At 37.3% G+C, this 25,453-nt stretch overlaps 2 protein-coding genes across 2 annotated transcripts in view; both read right to left on the bottom strand.

Annotated features, from left to right (window-relative positions):
- LOC129257833 (guanine nucleotide-binding protein G(i) subunit alpha) overlaps positions 1 to 3,934 on the bottom strand; it is a 28,237-nt gene extending 24,303 nt beyond the window's left edge. Inside the window, exon 1 of the mRNA XM_054896244.2 lies at positions 3,373 to 3,934. Within this exon, the coding sequence (XP_054752219.1) occupies positions 3,373 to 3,490 (118 nt within the window). The 5' untranslated portion in view covers positions 3,491 to 3,934. The remainder of the gene's footprint in view (positions 1 to 3,372) is intronic.
- An 8,990-nt stretch (positions 3,935 to 12,924) lies between these two features.
- Positions 12,925 to 25,308, bottom strand: LOC135153520 (urokinase plasminogen activator surface receptor-like). Its single transcript, XM_064096372.1, has 4 exons — positions 25,154 to 25,308; positions 17,840 to 18,000; positions 16,083 to 16,415; positions 12,925 to 15,466 (listed from the first exon to the last, which is right to left on the bottom strand). The coding sequence occupies exons 1-4, from the start codon at positions 25,197 to 25,199 to the stop codon at positions 15,224 to 15,226; spliced, it is 783 nt and encodes a 260-aa protein (XP_063952442.1). The 5' UTR covers positions 25,200 to 25,308; the 3' UTR covers positions 12,925 to 15,223.
- Positions 25,309 to 25,453: the final 145 nt, after the last annotated feature.

Here is a 25,453-nt window from a genome sequence, read left to right as displayed (position 1 = left end):
TAATTTATAAAATTTGCTGAAGCAACCAAAACTGGTCATGGTTGATCATTAATTTATCACATCGCCCTTAACTTTGCAAGTTCGAAAGGATTTGCCTCTCAAAAACTTACATAAATTGGAAGGCTAATTCCAGCCCACCCTAATTTTCATACCCTTTGTTTCAGTGGGCAGTGCTCGCTCAAGCATGAATAGTTTTCCAACTTTTTGGTGTCATTTGAAAGTTGACTTTATTGGCTTTCCATATATGTAAGTTTTTTCCCCCAAAATGCTAAATTTTTTATTTGGCAGCCATTTCAAAAGTGTATAGTTTTTTTTGGGACGCACTGTAGAATGCATTAGAGTGCCACAGAATTTTATGACTAGTTTCTTTGAAGTCTCACGCAACTATTGAAGCCAAATTTGCAATGTACATGTACGGGTATAGCATCGCAACGCCACATGACTTTTTATGAGATGTGTCATGCTGAAAATGGCTCATTTTTATACTTTGGGTTCAATTGCCTATGGAAGATGAAATTAAAAAAAAACAGTGATTTTCCAATCTTATTGGTCTGCTTAACAATCTTAATATTCTTCATTGAAAAAACAAAAGATCAAAAAAAGATACATATTATTACATACTTGTAAATTCTATAAAAAAAAAATACATGTACATCTAGGGTAAAATTTCGCTTTCACAATTTTTCTTTGTGGCAACCTCTAAATAAGATTTTGGCAAATTTTGGCATGATCACGTGAATGACCGCCTCAATACATGGACATCTTAAATACCCCAGTCACTTTTAGGATCAATGTATAAAGGGGGGCCCCATGTCTGCGCACCTAACAATTTAGATTAATATCAATCATGATCTTTCTTTAATTTCAAGAAAATTTTCAGTTGATAATGATCCTTGTATTCTTATGAGTATGCATGCCAAAAATCTCGTAAAAATTTTGGGAGAAATATATATATGATTTTCTCATAAAAACCTCAGCCAGTCATTTTCAGATTGATAAAAACAATGGTGCCCCATGTCTGCGCACCCATTCACTTTACAGTATACACACAATTGAGGAATTTTTATTATAAAAAAGGCTGCATTTTTTAGGCCGTCACATGAAATGCCCGAAAATCATTGTTTTTCCACCATTTTGATCGAGTCAGATTTTTAAATGAATATCTTTCTATGTATTGCACATGTAAGAACCGTCGTCGCGTATCTTCTTGCTAGAATCGCACAGATGTATGTATGCGCAGGCCCTGCGCAAACCCAGGGGACCTTAAGTTACCATACAAACATGTACATTTTGTTGCCCTTCTTTTTAATTCCACATGTTCAGGGAGAAATAAAACTTTGTTTCCCAGGACAATGAGGAGAAAATTAGAATATTTCATATTTCATCTAATAAAATACAAAAGAAAAAGTGAGTGAGTGATGTCATCAGTTCCCTCATTTGCATACCGACCATGATGTGCATATAACTATTTTGAGAAATTAAGCGAAACTTTAAAATGTCATAACTTTCTTATTTTACATCCGATTTTAAAGAAATTTTCAGCGTTATGCTTGTTAGATTTGTCTCCTTTTATTCAAATCAACTTTTTGGTGGGGTGGACTTGTCCTTTAAATTCAAAGCTACCAGTTGATAGAGCAGGGGGCTACATGTATGTACATATAACCCTCAATTAGGGTCACTACATGTATCTTTAATAGCATGCTATCTTTGCAGTGAACCATGGAGAAAAGCTGGATTTTTCCTTGAGGTCATACTTTTATTGAGCAGCATTTCCAATTCTCCTTCCCTTTTTACCTCCATTCTAAAACCGGTTCTTGTTCTTCTTTGTTAGCTTCAGAGAGATCCTACATATATGTAGATTACATGTAGAATCAAATGGCTGAATTTTTTGTTCAAATATGACAATCGTGAAACTATGCAAATGTCTTGTAGATTTGCTGCAGTGAGCAAAACACCAATCCTTGGTTAAAATGGGACTGGGGCAACCAAAAAAAGAGAGTCAGGCCACCAAAATTCTGTTAAAACCCACACTTGGTGGCCCGATTAGTCCACCAAAATCATCAATTTCATATTTTTTGGTGACCAGCAAAGCAAATTTGGTGTCCCTAAAACAATAGACAACATTACAATTTATCAAGACTTTGGTAGCCCAATCAAGCCACCAAGTGTGGGTTTTAACATAATTTTTGGTAGCCCGACTCTTATTTCTGGTTGCCCCGGGCCAACAGGCCACTGCTTATGTCGAGCCCTGCCTCAAATGTCTACTGTCTCCAGCACCAGAGGCTATCAAAAACCTACAATTTCAAAGACAAAAGTTCTTCGGTTTGGAAGACGGGGCCCTATTTCTTGGACGCATCAGCTCCACACACTCTCTTTGAAAAGTCAAGGTACACCCTGTACAATGTACATGTACATGTAGACAATACCCTAATTCGACAAAGTGCAGGCGCATGGACTTTACACATGTAAAGCACATATCTGTTCACAGACCATTGTTCTCGAGCTTTGCTTTCCATTGAGAGTGAGTCTATCTGGAGTTCTTTGTTTTCATGATGCTGGCCCGTTTTCTTTATTTTCATTTTAATATTTGGGTATTTGTGATTCTGATTGGTGGAACTTGAAGTTTTGTCAAATTCTTAGAAAACATTGTTTTTGATATGATTGAATTTATGAAAGTGATCAGTAATACATCACTTTCCTGCGTTTGTTTTCTTTGTTGGTTATTCCAAATATAAAAGAGCACATTAAATTTTGTTTATGAGTATGACATGTGGGAACGCTGCATTTCATGTCAGTGCAAAAACGCTAACACCACACTTTCGTTCATCACATCCGCACAAAAATGCCATTTCTGCACCGATGTGGTTGGCGATGTTTCGCTAAGGAGTACGGGCTTTCTTGCACCAACACAATTTTTTGCGTAATTGCTTTAGTTGATCTTGTAGCAGCTGGATTTTTTACACATATCTAAGCAACAACTTGCGAACAGTCACAGCTCAGAGTCAGAGTCAGAGAGGTGGTCAGTGGTCAATAGTTACGACTCAAGACAAAAGGTGGATCAAGTGAAAAGCAAGTACCAGTAGCTAACATGATAATAATGTTAAAACATGTTTTAGAATTTAATTTTCATCCATTCATCATATTTTTTGTTATTCTACAGATATTATCATTCATTTGACTTCATACAGCAGCAGCAGTGAACAAGATTCCACACTCCACTGCACTGCTACTGCACTGCCACTGGCCTGGCACTGCACAAATCCAGCTCTGTCACTTCACACTTCATGTTGTTATGACTTATGTTAACACATCATTTGCCTGTGTGATTAAATTTTCATTTTTCAGTAGGCTATGGTGATCCACAATACGTACCCAAGAGCAATAATTTTACTTCTCTAGCTGCTTTTTCTCCTTCTAACCGTAGATTTCTGTCAATCATTTTCGACCGCTCAGCGGCCGCTTTATCTTCTGCGCTCGTAGCGCACCCCATTTTGGAATAATAAAATAACGTTTATGCACAGTCCAGTAAGTTAAGAACAGCCGGTCAGACACTCGGTCTGAATGTCTACAAACCGTCGATATATCCTCTTTATTCTCCAAACTCTAGAGTCCTTGGTAGTTCCATTTAAAATTGGTTATCCTGATACAATTGCACCGTCCAGCAGTGTCCAAAACAAGTTATTTTTCCGCACAAAAGTAATGATATTCCGTTCTGCAAGCCTTTCTTCCGTAGAAATTCACCGTATACCACCACACCCCAGTCGAGTCGCGCGTACACACAATACACGTACACCGTACCGTACCACCGGCACACTTTTGCTACACAAGATCAACGGCGAAGCAAAATCGGTACCCGCATAAAATCGCTCATGATGCTTTATCGCGGCCGACCTCTCAGATCGCAATACGAACGTCGTACATCTCTGTGAAAGGCATTATGGGAAATGTCCCGGATTCGAAGCGATATAACAAATTATACACCAGAATTTCAGAAAGGATAAAAATTTGATTGGGCCTAATAAAAAAAAAATTTGGTTCCTCGACCCACGGATCATGGCCCTGGGAAGCAGGGGGTGCTAAGGGTGCTAAAGCACCCCCCAAAAATTCCTTGGGGGTGCAGTGCCAGTGTGTATACTTTATTATTCTCCTGAGGCAGCACACCTGGTAACTTAAACGTTAGGCCTATTCTGGAAGAATTGTGTAAAAATGTAAAAATTATATTTAGATAACCAAAATGACATTCATTTTGTATTGAAAGCTTTGGCAACTTTTAATCCGCATTTTAACGTTAATTAGGTCTGTGGGAGCCTAACTGTTAGATCTATATCTAGGTTTATCCTCGGTTTTAGAAAATTAGGGACATAAACCATTTGCACACAACAGTAGCTGTAGCAAAAAAATATATATTATCCACGTCGTTTTAATATTTTTATTTGTTTGAACCTATGTATAGGCCTATATAATTATACAGATCTATAGCCATTGTTCTTTTCATTCATTTTTTTCAAATATATTTAAATACAAGAGTTGCAAAAGCTATTGTACATGTATAATTTTTTTCACATTTAACATTATATATATATATATATATATATATATATATATTGTGAAAAAAATGGATGAAGAGAACAATGGTAGGCGTAGCTTAAATCAAAGTTCCCCAGGGGGAATATATATATAGGCCTATATATATATATATATATATATATATATTTCTATACATCTGTGTTTAAGGCGAATTATTTTTGTCTTCTTTCGTTGTTTTTAATGCGCCTTAACGCCATCTACCTTCGTCTTTACGTCTATATGTGTATTATGACAGAATAAACCCATTCATTGACTTCGCCCTTTCGTAGGATGTAGGCATATATATATATACATATATATTTCGGCCATATATATATATATACTCAATATATTCAAGTACAACTGAATATATGTATAATGATTTTTTTTTCTTCCTACTATTTTCATTCCCATTCTTGTTGTTCTTCTCTTTACCCATTCTGTGTACCGCCAATAGAGGGCAGCTTCCATTCCAGCATTGGTCCCTTTCATTTCTGTATGTTATGGGCCTATGATAATTTTTCAGTGCATAGATCAGTATTCCCTTTCCTTTGAAAAGAAAACAAATATTCAGGGGGTAGGGCATTTAAGGCCGTATCGACATGGTGCCCCCCCCCCCCTCTCCCCTCTATCTCTCTCTCCCTCTCTCTTCATTTCCCTTTCCTTTCTTTTTTCTTTTCATTCCTTTTCGGATGTCTTGCTTTCCGGCTCCCGAACGAGCAGGTAATTACACATAAGAGGCGATCAAAGACATTATTCTTGTCCAATTTTTTTTCTTTTTTGTCGATGTTGTTAGAGGGGGGCACAATTCTTTTCCTTTTTTTTGGGGGGGGGGAAATATGACTATGAAATAATAAAACGTCCGTGAATACCCTAAATATCAACCTACACACAAGGACAGGGGCTGTCCGTTTTTAACTTCCCCCTGTTTTCTTTTCTTCGTTTCCATTCTTTTGCTTCTCTATCTCCCTCTCTATTTTCATTTGTTTATTTTTCTTCTCCCTTTCCATCTCATTTGTTCCTCTATCCTCACTCTTTCCATATTTTGCTTCTCACCCCTTACCTTTTTGTCCCCTCTACCCAAGGGCGGATCCAGGATTTTCCAAAAGGGGGGGGGATATTTCGTACCCGACAAAAATTTGACAAGCAAAAAAAAAAAAAAAAAAAGGTCTTCAATTTCACAAGAGGGGGAACACCTCTTTCTCTTTTCTCTCTCCTCTTTCCCCTTCCTTTTCTCCCCTCACTTTCTCGTCTCTCCCTGTTTTTACATTGTGTATTTATCTACAGGGTGCAAGGGGCCCTTGACCCTCATGCATGGGCGGAAATCAGAGGGGGACAGATGGTCGCGTCCCCCCTACCCAAAATAGTAGGGGGACACAATTTCAAATGTCCCCCTATTATTTTTGGTCTTCTATGATGGAAAAAATACATCATTCAAAATCGAAATAAAACGTGTGTTTTGGTCGAAATGACTTTACACTTGGGGTGATAACCTTTTTTTTTTGCTTGTCAAATTTTCCAGCCCCTGGTCCCCCCCCCTACCTTTGGGGTGAGATTTCCGCCCTTGCCCTCGTGGAGGCACCCCTACCCATGCCCCCCTGCTGTTTCCGACCGGCATTGTCCTTTTTTCAGTCTACCAAATAATATCTGGCTAATAATTTGTGACTCCTTTTGGATGTCTTGCTTTCCGGCTCCCGGACGAGCAGGTAAACACCCAAAGGCATTATTCTTTACCAATTTTCTATAATTGAAGATGATGATAAATTATTCAGAGCACAAATTGAATAAAACCCTTGAACTTCTTTTTAAGAGACGCCATATTTAATGTTCTCGCTCGCTGCGCTCGCACATGAATGGTGTTGGTTCAAGCAACAATTAAGCTCTTTCATATTCTAGGAGAATGATATAGCAGTCAGTCACAAAGGGAACAAACTGTTTGATTATCACTGGATCCACCGATTCCAAAGGAAGACTAGAAATTATTCTCAATAGGTGGCGCTATGTAATTGCTTACCATTATTTTACTCACGGTCCTGTTGAGTAATACCTTGGTCACATTTGATCTACGGCGGCCGTACGGCGAGTCGAAAACAGCCGTTTTATTAATTTTGATTCAAACCACCTATATGTAGTTGGTACACAAAATGTTGAAACGGCTGTTTTCGACTCGCCGTACGGCCGCCGTAGAACAAATGTGACCAAGGTATTACTGGTATCATGGACCTAATAGGTCCATGCTGGTATATAAGGATCATTGGTAAGGGATAGCAAGGCAATTTGAAATTCAGGCGGGGTTCAATTGAGGGAGAGGGGTGCTGGAAAATGCTTGTCGAATTTGTCTTCATACTAAACACTGTTTATTAATATTGTGACGACCTGTTTTCACTTGTCAATATACGTGTATATATTTTGTATTTCATTTTTTTTTTTGGGGGGGGGTGGACTAACAGCACCCCCTTCAAACAAATCTTGGAAACAGCGCCGGCACTAAGTGTCGTGATTTATTCAGCTTCCATTACCATACCCATAATTTTTTCGGGGGGCGGGGGTAACGCGTAAAATTTTTCGATAAAACTTGAAAGTGAAGCAGTGAAGCAATCGAGCTTGTCAATGGAGCGCTTTGTATATTTGTCTTAAATTAAATTGAAGGATTCGTTCACACGTCTGGTGAATTTTGTGATAATTTTCAGTTAATTTTTTTGGGGGGAGGACAGACCCCCCCCCCCCCCCCCTCCGCTGCGTACAGCCATGTTCACTTCTACGAGAAAATGGTTTTGTCTTTCAAAATATGCTGTTTTTCATATTTTTCTTCTCCTTCTTTTGCTTCTTCCTCTTTTTCTTCTTCTTCATTCCTCCTCTTCCTCTCCTTTTTCTTCTTGTCCCGCTTCTTGTTCTCCTTCGGGTAGTAGAGGAAAAATGTGAAAGCACTGAATGGAGCAACTTTAAAGCGGGTTTAACGTCCATGGTCTAATTCTGCCAAAATTAAAGGACGTCGAAAATGTAAAAAATTTGTGAAATTATATGTTTCTTGTGTTCATTGTGCTATATGCCGCAAAGAAAACTGATGCAAGTTATATTATGTAGGATGAACAAACTTCTACGGGACTAAACCGAACCCTTTTTTTTTATTTCCCAACTGACTAACCAATTAAAAACCAACAACTTTAGAGTTCATCATCAGGGAGTTAGAAACTCCCTGAATTTGTTTCAACACGAGATCGGAATAGGAGCATAATCATTATGAATTGTATCTATATAAATTGAATTTATTGGAACACTCACTGGCATCTGCCAATATTCTAGCTGTTCAAAACAGAAATACAAGTACATAACACACATGTATATACAATTTGAGGAACGTGTGGCGGTAGGGTTGCCATTGGTCCCCTCTTGATCCGTGTGTGAAGAAGGAGGATGATGCAATTATAACCTTCAATGTACACTAGTTGACGGAATCGGATCATGGTTATATGCGTCAGTCCGTCCACGATCCATCGGGTGTGCTGGGTAAACTATTGGAACGTAGAAAATCTATTGTCAAAAGACATCCATGACAAAGAAGTCTTTGTCGAAACTATTAAGTGAATTAAAACTCTAGTATCCATCGTTCTGAACTCTGGACAAACAACATAATTTTCAAATTTTCGTCCGGTCCGAATTAAGCATGGGACAATAATGCTGTCCCTGTCCATTCACCGACTTTCGACAAATATCTCTCAGGTGTCCATTTCGATTTGACTTGCCTTTTCAACAGATGTACCACGTTGCGGAATCAGTCACTGTTGCACTTGAAAATTTCCTATTCCTGATATCTTTACTGAAAACTCCGGCTTGCAACTCGACCAGTTTGGAGTTACCTCATGGGCAATTTTGGTCAAATGACCTTTCATTTCTTTCATTATGATAGGCAGATTTCAAAGCAAAAGATACTATTCAAGCACGCCTTTCTGTTCATAGCAGGATGCAGAAATTGCATAGACCACTTGACTAGAATAGCACATCAATGAACACTCTTATGAAGGTTTTGTTGCATTTCTACTTTGAATGCAAGATCAATGGGAGGCGCGATAGCTCAGTCGGTAGAGCGGGGGTTTCGGATTCCGGTGACCCGGGTTCGATTCCCAAGTGGTGCGCTAGTGCCCTTTGGTAAGGCATTTATCCTCATTACCAGGTCCCTCGGAGAGGACCTTAAGCCGTTGGTCCCCTGGTTGCTTGCTCACAGGCATTCGTGCTTTCTTAGCAGTCAGGTAAAACAACCTCGGTATAACATATCATAACAAGATCTTATAACAATGTACTTGGTCGCCTGTGAAATACGAGTCGCTAATATATAGTTGACGCATCGTTGTGTTTTGTGGATCTAATGAAAAACCCAATTTTATGAATAATCAAGACATCAAAGTTGGCGTTTATCTCATCAAATATTAAACCGTCATCTCACTATAGAATAATGACCTTCTTCTGATCATGCGCAAAATGGAACTCTGATACTTAATAAAAAACAAGTGCACGCCTAGTTACCAATAATGCATATAGCATTTCCACTTATTTAAAAGCAGGATAAAAGAGTATTGTTGATTAAATGCCTTGCTCACGGGCTAGGTGCCGCGGCCGGGGATCTAAACCCGGACTTTCCATGTATAGCTAGGTGCCTTAGACCACTCGGCCACGGCACTTCCATACTGGAGAGATCGGAAAACACACAACGCCACCTTGTGTTTGAGTTGGAGGAGACGAAACCGCCGCTTATAAATCACGTGGTTAACTTTAATAGGCCAACCATACAGTACTTTTATTCGTATGTTTGATTTGATTTGATTAATTTTTTTCTTCTGAATTCACATTCGTATACAATACAATTTTCATTACGTAACAAACATATAATATATCGGTAATTGATTTTTGTATGAATCATAAAGAAAAAGATTCAAAATAAACAAGTAATTCTAAACAAAAATGATCTACTACCGACAAAGAAAATTTAACATTTACAGTTTGCAGGAGAAGGATTGTCATTATAAGCAGATTGCTTGAAAAAAAATGACAACCTCGGAATAAAACTCATTAAATTAATACATACATTTATAAAAAAGAATGGAAATGTTATTTTGTTCATAATGATGAAGATGGAAATGAATGAGGATGATGGTGATAATGGTGAAAATGAAGGTCATGATGGAGATGGAGATGGTGATGATGATCATGGGAGAGTATTTGGTGATGATTAAATCACAGGAAAAGTGATTTAATGATTAACTGAAATACTGACACAGAAAACTTACTTTAAATATTCTGTAATAACATGGATTTAACATTTGCCTTGAATGAGTAAAGAGATGAACATTTTTTAATAGACTCTGGTAGAGAGTTCCATAAATCGGGACCGTGGTGTCTTATGGATCTCCGAGTGCAATGAGCAATTTGGGGTTGATTAAGTGAAAATTTGAAGAGTTTGTGGAATATAATTGCAAATAATGAGCTGAAGATAGGCCTGGCAGAAAGGCAGGGATAGAGAGTGAGTGAGAGAGGGGGAGTATATTGAGGGGAGGGTGAATTGGACTCGGAGACCGGGCTCAGAAAGAGGGGGGGGTAGGGGGTGGAGAGATAGAAAGAGGTGATGGAGAGAGAATTGAAAAGATAGAGAGGTAAAGAGAGAGAGAGAGAGAGGGGGAGGGGTGGGATAGGATGGAAGCGGGGGAAGACCCTACTCGGCACCCTTTTTTTCAACATGTTTTTATTGAGGATTTCATTAAATTTAATGATTTACATAAACTCAAGGTAAATAACTTTTAAAAAATAAAAATCTTAATTTTATATCAACAAGAATATGTACAAAAATATTTACCAAAAACCTGAAACAAATGATGATGGAATGAAATGCACACACACACACACACATTTGTTTTTTTGTGTGTGATACCTATCAATAAAAGCAATGCCAATTTTCCTTTTTAGGCTAATAGGTATCCTAAACAAAGAGAAGAAAATCAAAGAAGATAACAAAATTACGTACGCCACCAAAATAAAGAACGTTGTTATTTATTATGCTACCGCTACACACACAAACGCGCGCGTGCGTGTGCACCCCTTTCCCAAGTTCTCTCTTTAAGTTGCCTGTCACCCCCTCCCCCCCCCCTCTTTCTCTCTCCCCCTCTCTCCCCCTCTCTCTCCCTCTCCCCCTCTCTCTCTCTCTCTCTTGCTCTCTTTATCATGCATGTTTATTAGCTGTTCAATAAATCTTATCACAGCTGTTTGAAGTTCAGAGTGACTTCAAGAAAGACTGGTGATCCTTTCTTTTGGTAAATGATATTCATTGTTAAAATAATGTTCATTGGTGATTACAGCGCGTAAGAAAGGTTCACCAGTCGTTCTTAAAGTCGCTCTTAACTTACGAACTGCTTTATGAAATTAGGTTTGTGAGAATGTTAGGATGCAGCCTCCCCCCCAAAAAAACACACATGCTGTGAAAAATATCTTCATATCTTCAGAAGATCGCGTAATACCAAATAACAAGTGTCGAGCCTGCAGAAAAATTCGCGGAATGCAACCAAACTTAAGCGAGAAACCAAATCACTTTTATTTGTTTTCACCTTTTCTGCCTTCCTCTTAACAAGCCATTGAATCTGATGACCCTCAATCGAATTAGAAAAGGGCGGAATGGTCACCTCCGTTTTACGCAGCCGCAATGGCTCCAACAATAACCATCTTTCTTGCTACATGAATACTACAGGTGTCACGCGCCTAATTCCAATAAGGAAGCCCCCCCCCCCCCCCAGAAAAAAATCTATTTCCCAAACCATTCCCAACATGTTTAATTTGATATAGCTAATTAAGAAAAAAAGTTATGCATAATGATTTCATTCGCCATCTGACACTGATTATACATCAAAACATCCTCTGCCCAAAATGGGGATGAAATGTCACTTTACTTTCGGGACTATTTGACTGGCGGAAGAATTGGGGCTATTTTATTCTCGTCACGAGATGTTTCCATGCACATTGGTATATTTAAGGAATGAGCCGGGTCAACATACACCTTGATGCTCAGATATGGAAATTCAGATATGTTTCCTGTCCACTGCAGTAGCGTATAAGGGGGGGGGGTACAGGTAGTCAAACCCCACTTTAATTTTTTGATACCCAGTTTTTTTGATTTTTTTTTTTTAGTCCAATTTTTTTTGGGGGGTCTGATTTTTTTTGGGTATGAAACGACCTGTAATATTTAGTGAAAACCTTTTTTTTCCTTTTTTTTCTTGTCAACTTGTAATTCAGCTTCACCCCCCCCCCCCCCTCCCCTCCCCTCCTTTCAAAAATCCTGCGTACGCTAAGTAGCAGTCCTTGTTTCCCCTTACTTTAATCTTCATTTCATATTTATTTTTACACATGTCCATGTCGGAAAGATTTACAAGTGTGACACCTGTAAGACGGGTTTATCTAGCATTTTTTTTTCTAAGGGACGCACCATTAGATATCGGGGGGGAACTGGAAGTTTGGGTTGATACAATTTTTTTTTTCGTTTCTTCTTTAAGCAAAGATTTTTTTTTTTTTTTTTTTTTTTTGCACCTTTCAGATGATTTGTCAGTGGAACAAGTTTTTTCTTTATTCTGATGGCGAGTCAAGTTTTTTTTTTTGCTCATATAGCAAGTCAATTTTTTTTTTGGAAAAACTTCCAGCCCCCCCCCCCCCCCTGGATATCTAATGGTGCGTCCCTAATCACTCAACGCGCGAACAGTCTGCGTTCAACACATCTCACATCATGATGAGCACATAAATCGGGGTCATGTTTCACAAAGACTTATCATGTAGTAACTTTGGTATTTTTGTTATTATCATGGACGCCGATTTTGGACTCGTGAATGGTGAGAACCGAAGCTACCGTAGTGCAAAATTTACCATGAATTAGACATTTCAATTAAATCAAATTAAATAAGTAAAATGCAGAGGTGAATCTTTTGGTTGAAAGCATAAAAGGTTGTAGGACAGTTTATTCCACTCAAATATTGAAATAATCACTTACAATCACTTACAATCACAATAACACCAAACTGTATTTATACCAACAAACGTATTATAAGGGGAGCAACAATTTGCAAATTGTTGACGCCCTCTACGTTAGTTGATTTATATGAATAATATATGAATTATAATGAAAAAGAATCCTTTGCATTTCTATGGAAGTTTTAAGATCAGATTTACGATCAGTAACAAACTGACAATCAACAACACTATCATGACTATTGTACGTCTATATTGTTTATCATATAAACATTCGATATGCCAATCGCTACTCTACCCATTTACGAAATGGAGTCAAGAATATTTCGAAAACTCTTTATACTTCCCTTAAATGCGACCATGTAACCAGCGAAATCAAATGGTCCTGACGTAAATCAAAAGACAGTAAGTATATTTCATATTTACCTCATGCATAGCAAAATAGTGAAGGTTCAATTTACCAAAGTATTTTGCTAGTCATAATGGGACAAAATCTCCTTTACTGGCAACACGCATGTTTGTGTTTACATGGGTTCTTCTTTCCTTGTTGAAGTTGGTTTTCAGTGGAGGCAGAGACGTCGATCCTGGGGGCAGGGGGGCGATCGCCCCACCAATTAAAATATTTTGGGGGGCAAACATATCGTTTAAATAGCGTATTAACTGCATGTGTAATGAATGGTCCTCGATAAAACTATATAGGTGCATGGTAAAATCAACCAGATGGGCTGGTTTCATAAAGCTGTTCGTAAGTTCAGAGCGACTTTATGAACGACTGGTCATCATTTCTGACGCGTTAAATAATTACCAATGAGCATTTAATGGTTGATATCATTAACTACAAGAAAGGATCACCAGTCATTAAAGTCACTCTAACATCACTCGAACATACTCACCTAAAAGTCTTCAATAAGCAATCTTATTTACAATTATGAATAGGAATGTGTCGAAACAACTGTACTGTAGATATATTGCTGAAGGAATTTACTTTATATACACAGATATATTCAGTATTGCGAGGGTTATTCTACATGTAGCTAACAGATAAATAGCTATTCATGAATACCGATAATGTACTTTCTAATGACTTTTTTAAACAATGTTTTTATTCAGATGCAAGCTAGCTCATGATTAATATTTCATGATGCGTGCTACTATATAGAGCACGATGTTACACACATTCTTTATAGAATTGAACGATGAAAGCTCTTTCGTGATGTCATTTTCCTGAAAACAAAAACAAATTCCCTGCAAACAACAAATTTCCCTGATTCATATCAAGATCAAATAAAACTTAGTGATAGCTGAAGTAACAATGACATAAAAAATGAAACATGATGACAAATCTAGTTTAGCCTACACCAAAACATGAATTAAAATCAAAGGCCAGAGAGTGAAATATATTAAAAGCGAGCTTAAGTATATACAAATACAATTTATAACAGCAAATACTAATTAAATACAGCATTTACCAGTACTAACAATAATCGTATACAATTCCACTCAAAATTCTTTCTACTTCGTATATATAACTACCACTATTATACTGCTGCTACTATACTACAACTAACTACTAATGATAATAATACTTATAATAATTACGATGATAAAGATGAAATCATCAAAAACCGATAATATTAACAGTATAGTTGTAGTGGTAGTAGTAATAACAATAACAATACTAAATAAATAAATAATAATAATGATAATAGTGGTAAATAATAATGATAAATAATGATAATGATTACATTAATATAATGACAATGAATATGAAAATAAGAATAACAATAACAAAAACGAAAAAAAAATTAATAACTGCATGCGATACCTTGACTTGGCTTGGTCCTTTTTAGTTAAAGCAAGCTTTTCACGAAAATGTACGTATTTAATATTTAGCAAATGCCCTAAATTGAATTTTCACTTTGAATAAATCTCATAATGAAATGATTTTCAAGCAATTATGTATTCTCGAAACAGATTTCAAAGGCTTTAAACTCAGCCCTGAAATATAGTGTATTATTCTTTATTATTTCACACTCTTCTCATATTTTGTGAAGTGAAATGTGCCTCTCAGCCAATCAAAATCAAGGAAATTTGTCACATCAGATAACTTGTCGGACGAAAATGTTGATGAAACACTTAGTTTATCAGTTATCAGTTTATCACCAATAGTCTAAGTCAGTGTTAAAATTCTGAAAAGCCAAAGTGTCAATATTTTGTTTACATTCGATCCTTCTTAATTATGTTTTTTTTTTGCATTCTTCCCCCACGCCTTATTAGTAAAGAAAATTGTTTTAGTAATCATTATTCTCACACAGTTATCATTGATTTGAGTGCAAAATAAGCTAAAGATTGTGTAATATTTGGTTATCCATACACTTTAAAAACTGTGGTGTTAAAACTGACACCAGTTAATGTGAACAGAGGACCACACCCTGAGGTGTTAAAATTACACCCTAGATATTGAACATAATAACACCAAAGGCAAAGAGTGTAAATGTAAAAACCAAAGGTGTTGTAATAACACCTATAGCTAGGTGTTAAACTAACACCGGAGTAGAATAACGGGTGTGGTCCTTTATATATGTACACCGGTTAACACTACAGTTTTTGCTGAGTAGTTAAACCACAACTTTAGACCAGAAGTTGATTTCACGCGACCAAATTACATGCGGATAGCAATCAGAGCCAACATGAACGACAGAAAGACTGTCGCCATTCCGACAGAGAGGGCAGTAGCAGCGTTACAATCGCTACCCTTGCAGCAAGCTACCTCGTACCGATGGCCATCATCAGCATTCAAGATGTTGCCGTTATCGGTGTCCCTCTTGTTGCAGTCAGCTCCATCGGGTAAGCAGCCTCGGACAATCCTCTTTGCAACACTCGGTTCAAATAGGGCTACGGCGCTCTTTAGGAAAAGACAAGTAAAACAGGAGAAGATGGAAACAAAAATGAATTATTGTTTCGGAAAGAACAAAAAGAAATCGTCTTTCCAGCAGCAGTATATTATTTTACTGGACTAGTGTCGGAACTGAAGTTTTAGGTAACGATTGGCCGAAGTTTCCCCGAAGTTGTGAGGGGTTTTTCAAATTTCTTCTTGAAATGGGCTCGTTTGGAGGAGGGATTCATTCATGTAGGGTATGATTGTGGTGAAACGTACAGGGCTTTTGAATATTTGAGGGTATTACCATGGACCTACTACTCTACGGATGCCAAGACCGACTATTGAAATCCAATTGCTAACCCAATTATATCATACTGTTTAAGGGGAAGTTCACCACAAAGAAACAAAATAAAGATGGAAATCGGTGAAGGTTTGATGAAAATTTGTCAAAGAATAACGAAGTAATGACATTTTAATGTTTTCATTTTGTGACGTCACAGGAGAGAAGCTCCTCCATATACGTCGCGTGTTATGGTTTCAAAAAAGTGTTATTTTCTTGGAGAAAATGATAATTATTTACCCCCCCCCAAAAAAAAAAAAAAAAATAGATTTGTCAATTAAGCACCACTTTGGTACTCACAAAGCACAGTCCTTGACATTCAACTTTGGTAACTTGCTGGCTGGTGGCTTGAAAGGCATCTTGTTGGCAGCCGGCATCGATCCCCACTTTTCCTGGGTAATCGGTATGCTCGCATTTGTAGCAGGTGTTGCTCAAGGAGTTTGCGCTGAGGTGCGAGCGTAGATTGGCTGTGTTGCATCTGTCACCGGTGCAGCAGTTGGTGCAACTTGTCGGGTTATTGCGGCAGTCCTCTCCTGTTGTGTCGCAGACTGATGATATGTCCTCACATCCACGCGTGTACGTGATATAATCCCCACGCGGTGCTCCCGAATGCGTAGTAAAACTACTTCGTACCTGGGATGAATATGACGAATATCATGGGGTTATTTCAAGGATTACCTTTAAATGTGTTAGTAAAATTAGAATCATGCAGCCCTACCCTCTGCTAAAGCGGGTCATTGGATCATGGCATGCCCGCACACAGTGTATGTATACTTTCTCCACTCCCTGGGGAGCATTCCAACAAAAGTTTCAAGACTCAATTCCTAGACAGGTTACGGACCATGGCAGGAGGTGCATAATAACTATCTCGTGCAAAATTTGATATGCAACATTTGAAAATTTATAATCCTAAATATCCAAGTATAATGAAATTTCACAGGGGCGGCGGAGTGAAGTTGAAAGCGGGGGGGGGGGGAGGTGTGGGCACTGGGAAAAGGGCACATTTTCTTTCGAAAAGGGCATTATAAAAAAAAAACTTATCGGCTGACTTATCTACAGTGGCGTAATTAGCCAAAAATTTTGAGGGGGCTGGATTTTTCGTATCACGTAAATTTACAACTGAGGAGTAAAAATTTCGACATTTTAATAACGAAAGTCCAATTTTGTGATATATTTTGACATAACTTATTCAGAAAATAATATCATATTTCACCCTCTTCTCTTTCTTTTTCTCGTTTTCTTGGTCTTGATTTTTTAGGGGGCAAGAGCCCCCAAGCCCCACCCATCTATACGCAACTGCTTATCTACCCCACTCACATAACTCAAGAAACTTAAGGCACGTATGATTATTTTTACAACTCGTTTTTTTTTTCTTCTTCTTCATAACTACATGTACAGTAACATATAAAAATGAGAATCTTGTTGAGGCAATTGAGGCACCTATAAGAAGGCAAGGGGCACTTGCTCGCACATAAAACGGGTCCTTCTCAGGTGAAATGGACACAGAACGCGTTCGTAAGGGGCACTTTTTTGGGGTAAAAAGGGGGCACTGGTTCGAGAAAGGGCACTAGCAAGAAGGCAAGGGGCACTTGCTCACACATAAAACAGGTCTTTCTCGGGTAAAAGGGGCACAGAACACGTTCGTAAGGGGGGATTTGGGGGTAAAATTGGCACTAATATGAGAAATGGCATTTGGCAACACATAAAATGGGTCATTATCAGGTCTAAGAGGCACAGAACATGTTCGAGAGGGGGCATTTTTTGTAAAAATTGGCACTTATACGAGAAAGGGCAAATGGTAACACATAAAACAGGTCCTCCTCAGGAGAAAGGGGCACAGTACACGTTCGTGTGGGCGCATTTTTCTTGCATAAAAAAGGGCACTCTTCTTGCGTGAAAAGGGCACAGTGGAGGTGCACTGTGTCCCCCCCCCCCCCCGGACTGCATGGCCCCCAAAATTTCAATACGAAACTTGATTTTTCTCTAAGCAATCGAATCAACTTTGTGTTGGGTTTGGCATGAGCTTTAACACACAAAACATATTGTTGGTGACTTACAGAGCATCTTTGTGTATCTGAGCAAGTTCTGGTGTTGGTCGGGGGAGTGGTCGTAGTTGATGGATTTACGCAGTTCTGTGAATCGACCACGTTATTGTCGTCATAATACGTATACGAACAACTGTAACAGTCCACCACTGCTGTGGCCACCGAAAGCGAACCTGCAAAAAAAGAAAGAAACAAAGAAACAAACGGGGGTAGGGTATAAAGTATAAATTGTTCATTGGTTAAAGAAGAAGTTCACCCTGGCGAAAAGTCTATTGTAAATCTAGCAGGAAAAAAATATAAAGAATAATGGTGAAGGTTTGAGCAAAATCCAGTAATGATATTGAGATTTTGAAATTGATTAATGACGTCATACCTTACGTACGAGCAGCTGCCCCATGTGTTACGTGATATAAAAGGCAGAAATTTCAATTTTATAATGGTTCATGATGAATAAAGAAAAATCTGTCAGGAATGGGTGTGAGATTATTTGTCTGTTGATATAGGTAATAATAATATTAATAATAATAGTCAGTTCTTGTTTAGCGCATAACACATTATGAATAACGTCTCTATGCGCTTCCAAAGGACTTGGATTACCCTGGCTGTAGCTCAAGCAGTTTTTACGCGCTCGGCATTTCAAGGAATACATTCCTGCCAGGCACTAGCGTACCTAAGGGGGGGCAGGGGGGGAAGACTGCCCCCCTAACGAGTCACAAGCAAAAAAAAAGAAGCGAAAAAGGGGAAAGAAAAAAAGAAGAGAGGAAAAAGGAAAGAGAGAAAAAAGGGGGAAGGGGAAAAAGAAGAAAGAGTTGAAGAGAAAGGGGAAACAAAAACTGGACTGCAGACTGTCGGGAAAAAAAATATTAATTGTCGGGCACAGGGGCTGTTCCAACTGATTCGGTTTTTTAAGTTCCACCATCTTTGTCGGTAAATGTCAATTAAACTGTACACTTTTATCGGTAATGTGACAGCAGGTATAAATGACGCATGACACAGTCATATACAAGTTTATGTGGCATTTAATTTGAGGGTAGATCAACCCTTGAAAGAAAAAAAACAAGCAAAAAGATGAGTACATGTATATTATTATTGTTTTACATCATCAGCATAAACAATAATGAGCCATTGTATTCTTTAAAAATTCAAACCTCAGTGTGTTTAAGATTATAAAAGTGTCAACCAATTAAATGTTGTGATTATTGTTCAAATAAACTTGCATGATACATTAAATTAGTCACCTAGTTTCAACATGTTCATATGAAATATATAGCATTTACATAATTAGTAACATTTTTATGACCTGCAATTTTGGGTCATCTTATATTCCTAGGAATCATTCAACATACTTAGAGCATTGTCCAACAATAATAAAAATTGATGTACAATATCTGATTTTATAGATTAAATAAACAAGGAAATATACACGATCAATTATCACAAAATATCAATACAATACAATCAATATCAATATATTTTGTTATAATAATAATAATAATAATATAATAATAATAATAATAATAATATAGGTATATTTACCCAGGGTAGCCACTTCAGTTTCGAAAACTGTTCTAACAGCGGGCCCTGCTATTATTATTACCCCGGCTTTAGCTGAGCTGCCTAGGCGCTCAAGCATTCAAGGAATTTCTTCCTACCGGGTACCCATTCACCTCACCTGGGTTGAGTGCAGCACAATGTGGATGAGTTTCTTGCTGAAGGAAATTACGCCATGGCTGGGATTCGAACCCACGACCCTCTGTTTCAAAGTCAGAAGACTAATCCACTGATATTATAAATTGTCTTTGATCATAACATTAACATTACATAACATAACATTGTGATTTTTACGCAATGCGACTTTTAGAGCTCTCTGTACCGATAACTTTTAGGTAACATAATTATAAAAATAAAAATTTCGCGCGTAGCGCTCGCATAAATTTTTTGGTTGGTTACCTAAGAAAAATGTCTAGTTTTTAGGTGGAAATATCAAAAATTTTCAGCTCGCACTTCGCGCTCGCGTCAATTGATTAGTCAGGACCCAATTTGTTCACGGTTAAAAAAGTGCTTATAATATCCAGTTCTTAGGCCGGAATATCAAAAGTTTCAGCTCGCGCTTCGTGCTCATATATAACTGTTCAGATATATCTATCCTGTTCATAGTTAAATGAAGTGCTTAGAAAGTCCGGTTTTCAGGTCGGAATATAAAAAATATAAAAAATATATCATTAGAAACCAATTTGTTCACGGTTACAAAAATTGCTTAGAATATCAAGTTCTTAGGTCGGAATATCAAAAATTTCAGCTCGAGCTTCGCACTCGCATAAAATTCCATCCTGTTCATAATTAAATGAAGTGCTCAGAATGTAAAGTTTTCGGATCGAAATATCAAAAAAAAATTAGCTCGCGCTTCGGGCTCACACCAATTAATTGTTAGAATGTCCACTTTTCAGGGGGGAATATCTCAAATTTTCAGCTCGCTCTTCGCGCTCGCATCAATTAATTATTCAGTTAGAAACCACTTTGTTCATGGTTACTAAAAGTCCTTAGAATGGCCAGTTCTGAAGTCGGAATATCAAAAGTTTTAGCTCGCGTTTCGCGCTCGCATAATTAATTAAGAAAGATACCCATCCTATTCATAATTAAGTGCACAAAATGTATCGTTTTATGTCTAATTTTTTAGAAAAAATTCAGCTCGCGCTTCGCGCTCACAATTATTAGTTTTATATTATTATTTTCAACTGATTTCAATGTCAAATACCTCTTTTATAACGTCTCCAAATGAGCAGAATTGTGAACATAATGAGAACACTTTTAAAGAGGAATAAAAGAAGTATTTTAATATAAACATTGCAATTACCACTTGATTAGAAATATATCGATCACGATCCAATACATTTCATTTATGGAATGATATACAAAAAAAGAATTAATTTCGACAATAAAGTGCAATCGCCCGATAGCAAATATCAGTAGTAGCAAGATCCAGACTGTTTTATTGGGCACCCCTGGGTAACCTTTCACACCTTCAGTGCCACTGCCAGACCTACACATCTAAACGTGTATGGGGGGTGGGCTGCAAAATGCAGGACAACGAGGACTGCGAGGTGCCCAAATATCCTCGTGTATTGGTAATTTCATGACCGAATTTATAATTTCTGCATGTTTCACATCATGTAAAAAGGCTAAAAATTAATTGAAATTTTTTTTCGCTCGCTAGAAAATTAAAAACTGTGAAGTTGGTATTTTGGCAATGATTATCAGCCCCCCTTGAATTTTTTAACCAATATACGTCCATGCCTACTACCCCCCCCCCACCTTGCTCATCCTTGTCGCTTGCCCCCCCCCCCTGACGAAATATGCCAGGTACACCACTGCTGCCAGGTACCCATTCACCTCACCTGGGTTGAGTGCAGCACAATGTGGATTAATTTCTTGCTGAAGGAAACTACGCCATGGCTGGGATTTGAACCTACGACCCTCTGTTTCAAAGTCAAGAGACTAATCCACTGGGCCACAACGCTCCACAGATACCGAAGGTATTAAAACCATTTTCATTTTTTTAGAAGATTGCATTTCATTGACTTAATATGAGGTATAAGCTGCTCGCAGATGACGTCAAAATAACCCCCCAAAAAATGAAATTTTAATAATATTATCTTTTTTTGATTTTCCTGAAACCTTCCCAAATATTTTTTATCATTATTTTTCTATTTAATATTTTATTTTTCTCTTTACGATAAATTATCCGTCGGGGTGAAATTTCTCTTTAGGCATCACTGCAGGCTGAAAATTTTATTGTCTAAATAAAAAAAGGATAAAAGAATTAAATTCCATCGAGCAAAACGCTGCAAATTCCATCAAAATCTGATTAAAAATAAAACAATGAGGTTATCGAATTGAGCAATATTTTGTTGAAATACTTTCAATGTGTTCATGCCGTCATGAATATACAAGTGGGCTTGACCGTCTGGTGATGGGCATGTCCTCACTTTCCCTTATGTTATCTTATTACATAAAGTTAGAATCATTTAATATTTTCACATATGTGCCTATATTACAAGAAAACATGTCTCCTTCGTAAACTTTCGCAGTCCAGAAAGACTGAATTGCAATAGTTACAACACGGACCCTACTACAAATGGTTACAATGTATTTACAAGTCGTAGATAAAAATAAATGGTGCAACCATGGAGCTATTAAATGTAAGAATTTAGCGATGATTATCTTATAAAATAAATCAATAGTCACTCAGTAAAAACACTGTTTGAAATACAGCGCTGTTATTGTGTACCTTATACAATTAACAGTTTAATGCTTAATTTATTGAGCATTAAGTATTTTAAAAAAAAATTGGTTAAAACTCTTGTTTAAACAGTTTAAACAACTACTGTAAGGTTCATATAGTAAAGAGCGTTGCCTGAATTTTAAACAACGTTTTTAGCGTGTACTCCTACTTATACATTCTTCGAGGAAAATATTTAAATAAACATTTTCATAAAAAATACAGAATAGAAAACGGAGGGGATGAAAACATTGGCTCAGGACCCTGGGAACGATTTTTTTGACTGGGGGTGCTGATGTGAATTTGAAAAAAAAAAAGGGAAAAAAAGCTTTCACTACAAAATGGAGGTCACATTGGTTATGAGCAATTTGAAATGAAAAACAAAACAAAACAAGAGTTTCACTACAAAATAAAGGACATTTTGGTAACATTATTCCATTTTAAACATCTTCCAGAATACTTGGTGGTGCCATGGCAATTTTTTTGGGGGCGGGGGTGCTTCAGCACCCCCGCTTAATTCCCAGGGCCATGCATCTGCTTTCTCTTTACAATAATCACGCGGACACGCAGGGAACAGTTTCACTTTAATAAATCAATACTACAAAACTTTGAAATGTCATCACTTTGTTATTCCTCTTCCAATTTTGATTATTATTTTTTTTTGGGGGGGGGGGGTGGTGTGTCTGGTTTCTTCCAATCTGTTCAATTCACATGAATTTCAGTCTGCATGGAGTGCCCTTTATGCAGCCACACCACCAAAACTGATTCCAGTCCGATGAAAGATATTACTTAGAATGACATAATTATAATCGATCGGTTTGCAATTGGTTCCGTTGATGTAATTGGAGGGGGGGGGGGCTCACTAATGGCCACCGCACACCTTACGACTTGGCCACGATCCGATTTTGGAATAAATCACATTTTGCTCGTTTTCTGAAAATGTGAATGAAAAGCATATTTTTACTTGAGATTCCAATTAAGAGGGGCCCACAAAATACAAGCCATTGCTTTTCAGTGGGTCCCTCCATTTTCACAAAATATAAATTTATATTATTTTCCTTGTTATACTTCATTTATTGATTTTTATTAATATAATGATATTTAGTTATTTCACGTGTAATGATACATAATTTGTTATTGCATTGACTTAACTCTTATGATCAAACTACATTTATCTGTTTTGTATTTTGTTGGCAATGAAATTAATGAAATGAAATAATGAAATCTACTGAAAGAATACTAATGCAACAATTTTGGATAATTGCAAGCCTTTATTTTGGAGTAAAAGGCCAAATTGGTTTGAAATCGTAGCCAATCGAATGATTGCTATGAAGTCATTACGACTAGATATTAAATTCACTTTCATTCCATTAGGGATGAGAGAATAGTCACATATTTGAACATAGGTACATACGTATGATGATTTAGAACATTGCACAGTGAGATATTCCGTGTCTCAATATCTGCATCAAATTCGACTACGTTTATTCCAAAATGAGGTCGCAGACCAATCGTAAGTTGTACGGTGGCCTTGCGGCACAGGGAGGAAGTGCTGCGTGTGTTATCCTCCATAGGCAGCACCCCCTGCAGATTTGGTAGATATGCTAAATAGCCGAAATGTAACAAAATGACCTTCCTTTTGTAGTGAAAACGCCCCCCCCCCCTTGGGGGGGGGGGTTTCAAATTTTAACCAGCACCCTCTGTTCTATAAAAAAAAAAAATCGTTCCCAGGTCCCTGGGTTGAATGGCATCTTTAACAAATAAACCCTAAAACAATCTTATCGAATTTTAATAGATACTTTCCCAAAGGCTTGATAGATTTCCAGTGAACAATTATCAGGTTCCAGTTGAAATGACGAAAATTGTCATTTTTTTAATTTTTAACACATAGACATAGGCCCCGATCGTGTTTCTTATAGCCTAGGAGACGATTTTGCCAGTAGCGTACGCAGGATTTTTGAAAGGGGTGGGGGTTCAAGCTGAATGAAAATTAGTTGACAAGCAAAAAAAAAAGTCTTCACCCACAAATTTTACGTCGTTTCGTACCCCCCCCCCCAAAAAAAAAATGGCAAGCAAAAAAAAAGGTCTTTATTTTTTAAGGGGAGGGGGGGGGGGGTTGGGGTATAAAAAAAAACTAAAGGGGGTTGAACACCTGCACCCCCCCCCCCCCTGCGTACGCTACTGGATTTTGCCATTGTTTATCATCCTGAATGCTTGCGATTACAAATCAATTTTGGTTAGAATTAAAGAGATTCATGATTCAAGAAATTTATTCCATTTCCATCACAAATTCAAATCAAATATAATTACGAATCAAGTATAATTACAAATCAAATGTATACTTACAAATCAAAAGAGTAAACGGTAGACCTACTAAAAAGAAATGTATACACTTCCCAGTACAGTAAAAAACTTTAATTAGGCAACGCAATGAAACAACAAGAATGCAAATTGGCAATCGGTATACTTAGACTCATGTTATATATAACTATTATATTCTAAGTGTAAAAATGATTTTGTTTTATGATTAATACAAATTTGAGATCATAAACATATGAAATTAAAGTGCTCACATTTGTGTGTTTGTATGAAATAATTCCTTTAAAAAAGTTCTAACTGAACGGATATAGAGTTTATAAGCATAATGATTTCGATTATTTTTTAACTTTCGGAAGTTTCTAATTAAAGGAGTTTGATATTCGGCAAAACGTGTTGAATTTGTTACAGAAAAGTGTTATTGAAATGTGTTTGAATGATTCATGGTGTAATCTCCCGCAAATTCTGCAAATGACATCTTTAAATGAGTGAAATAATTACAAGGCGTCGTGAATATATCTCGGGCTGAAATAAGTTGGTTACTTTTAGATTAAGAAGATCTTTGACTTTTACTTATAAATTTCATATCCCATATCATAAAGTAACCACTTCAATAAAACGTTGAATGATTGAAATTGTTAAACAAAATCAAATCTGTGATAAGAAAAGTACTTATTGGCAAAAAAGAGAGAAGATATATTATTACTGACTATATCTAGACCATGCCTTACCTAGCGCCACGAGACCGAAGAGGTACATCTTAATACTTGAATCCATCGTCCTTTTTTCCGTTTCCGATTTTTTTTTTCAGATCAGTGTAAATTATTGAAGTGAGCGAGGAGCCCTTATCGTAGGTCTGACTTGCTGAAATATTTCGTACGAAGTGAAAGAACATAACTACTACGACAATACTGTTCTCATTTAATTGGGTTACCACGTGACCACGCTACCATAGTGATATCCTCCGCCAAATTTTCCAGCGTCCTTAACAACCAAACATTAGACAACGGATGAAACTAAACGTTGATTGT

This window comes from Lytechinus pictus, chromosome 3 (genome assembly GCF_037042905.1).
Source record: "Lytechinus pictus isolate F3 Inbred chromosome 3, Lp3.0, whole genome shotgun sequence".
Classification (NCBI taxonomy): Eukaryota; Metazoa; Echinodermata; class Echinoidea; order Temnopleuroida; family Toxopneustidae; genus Lytechinus; species Lytechinus pictus.
This window is presented reverse-complemented; position numbering and strand designations above follow the sequence as displayed.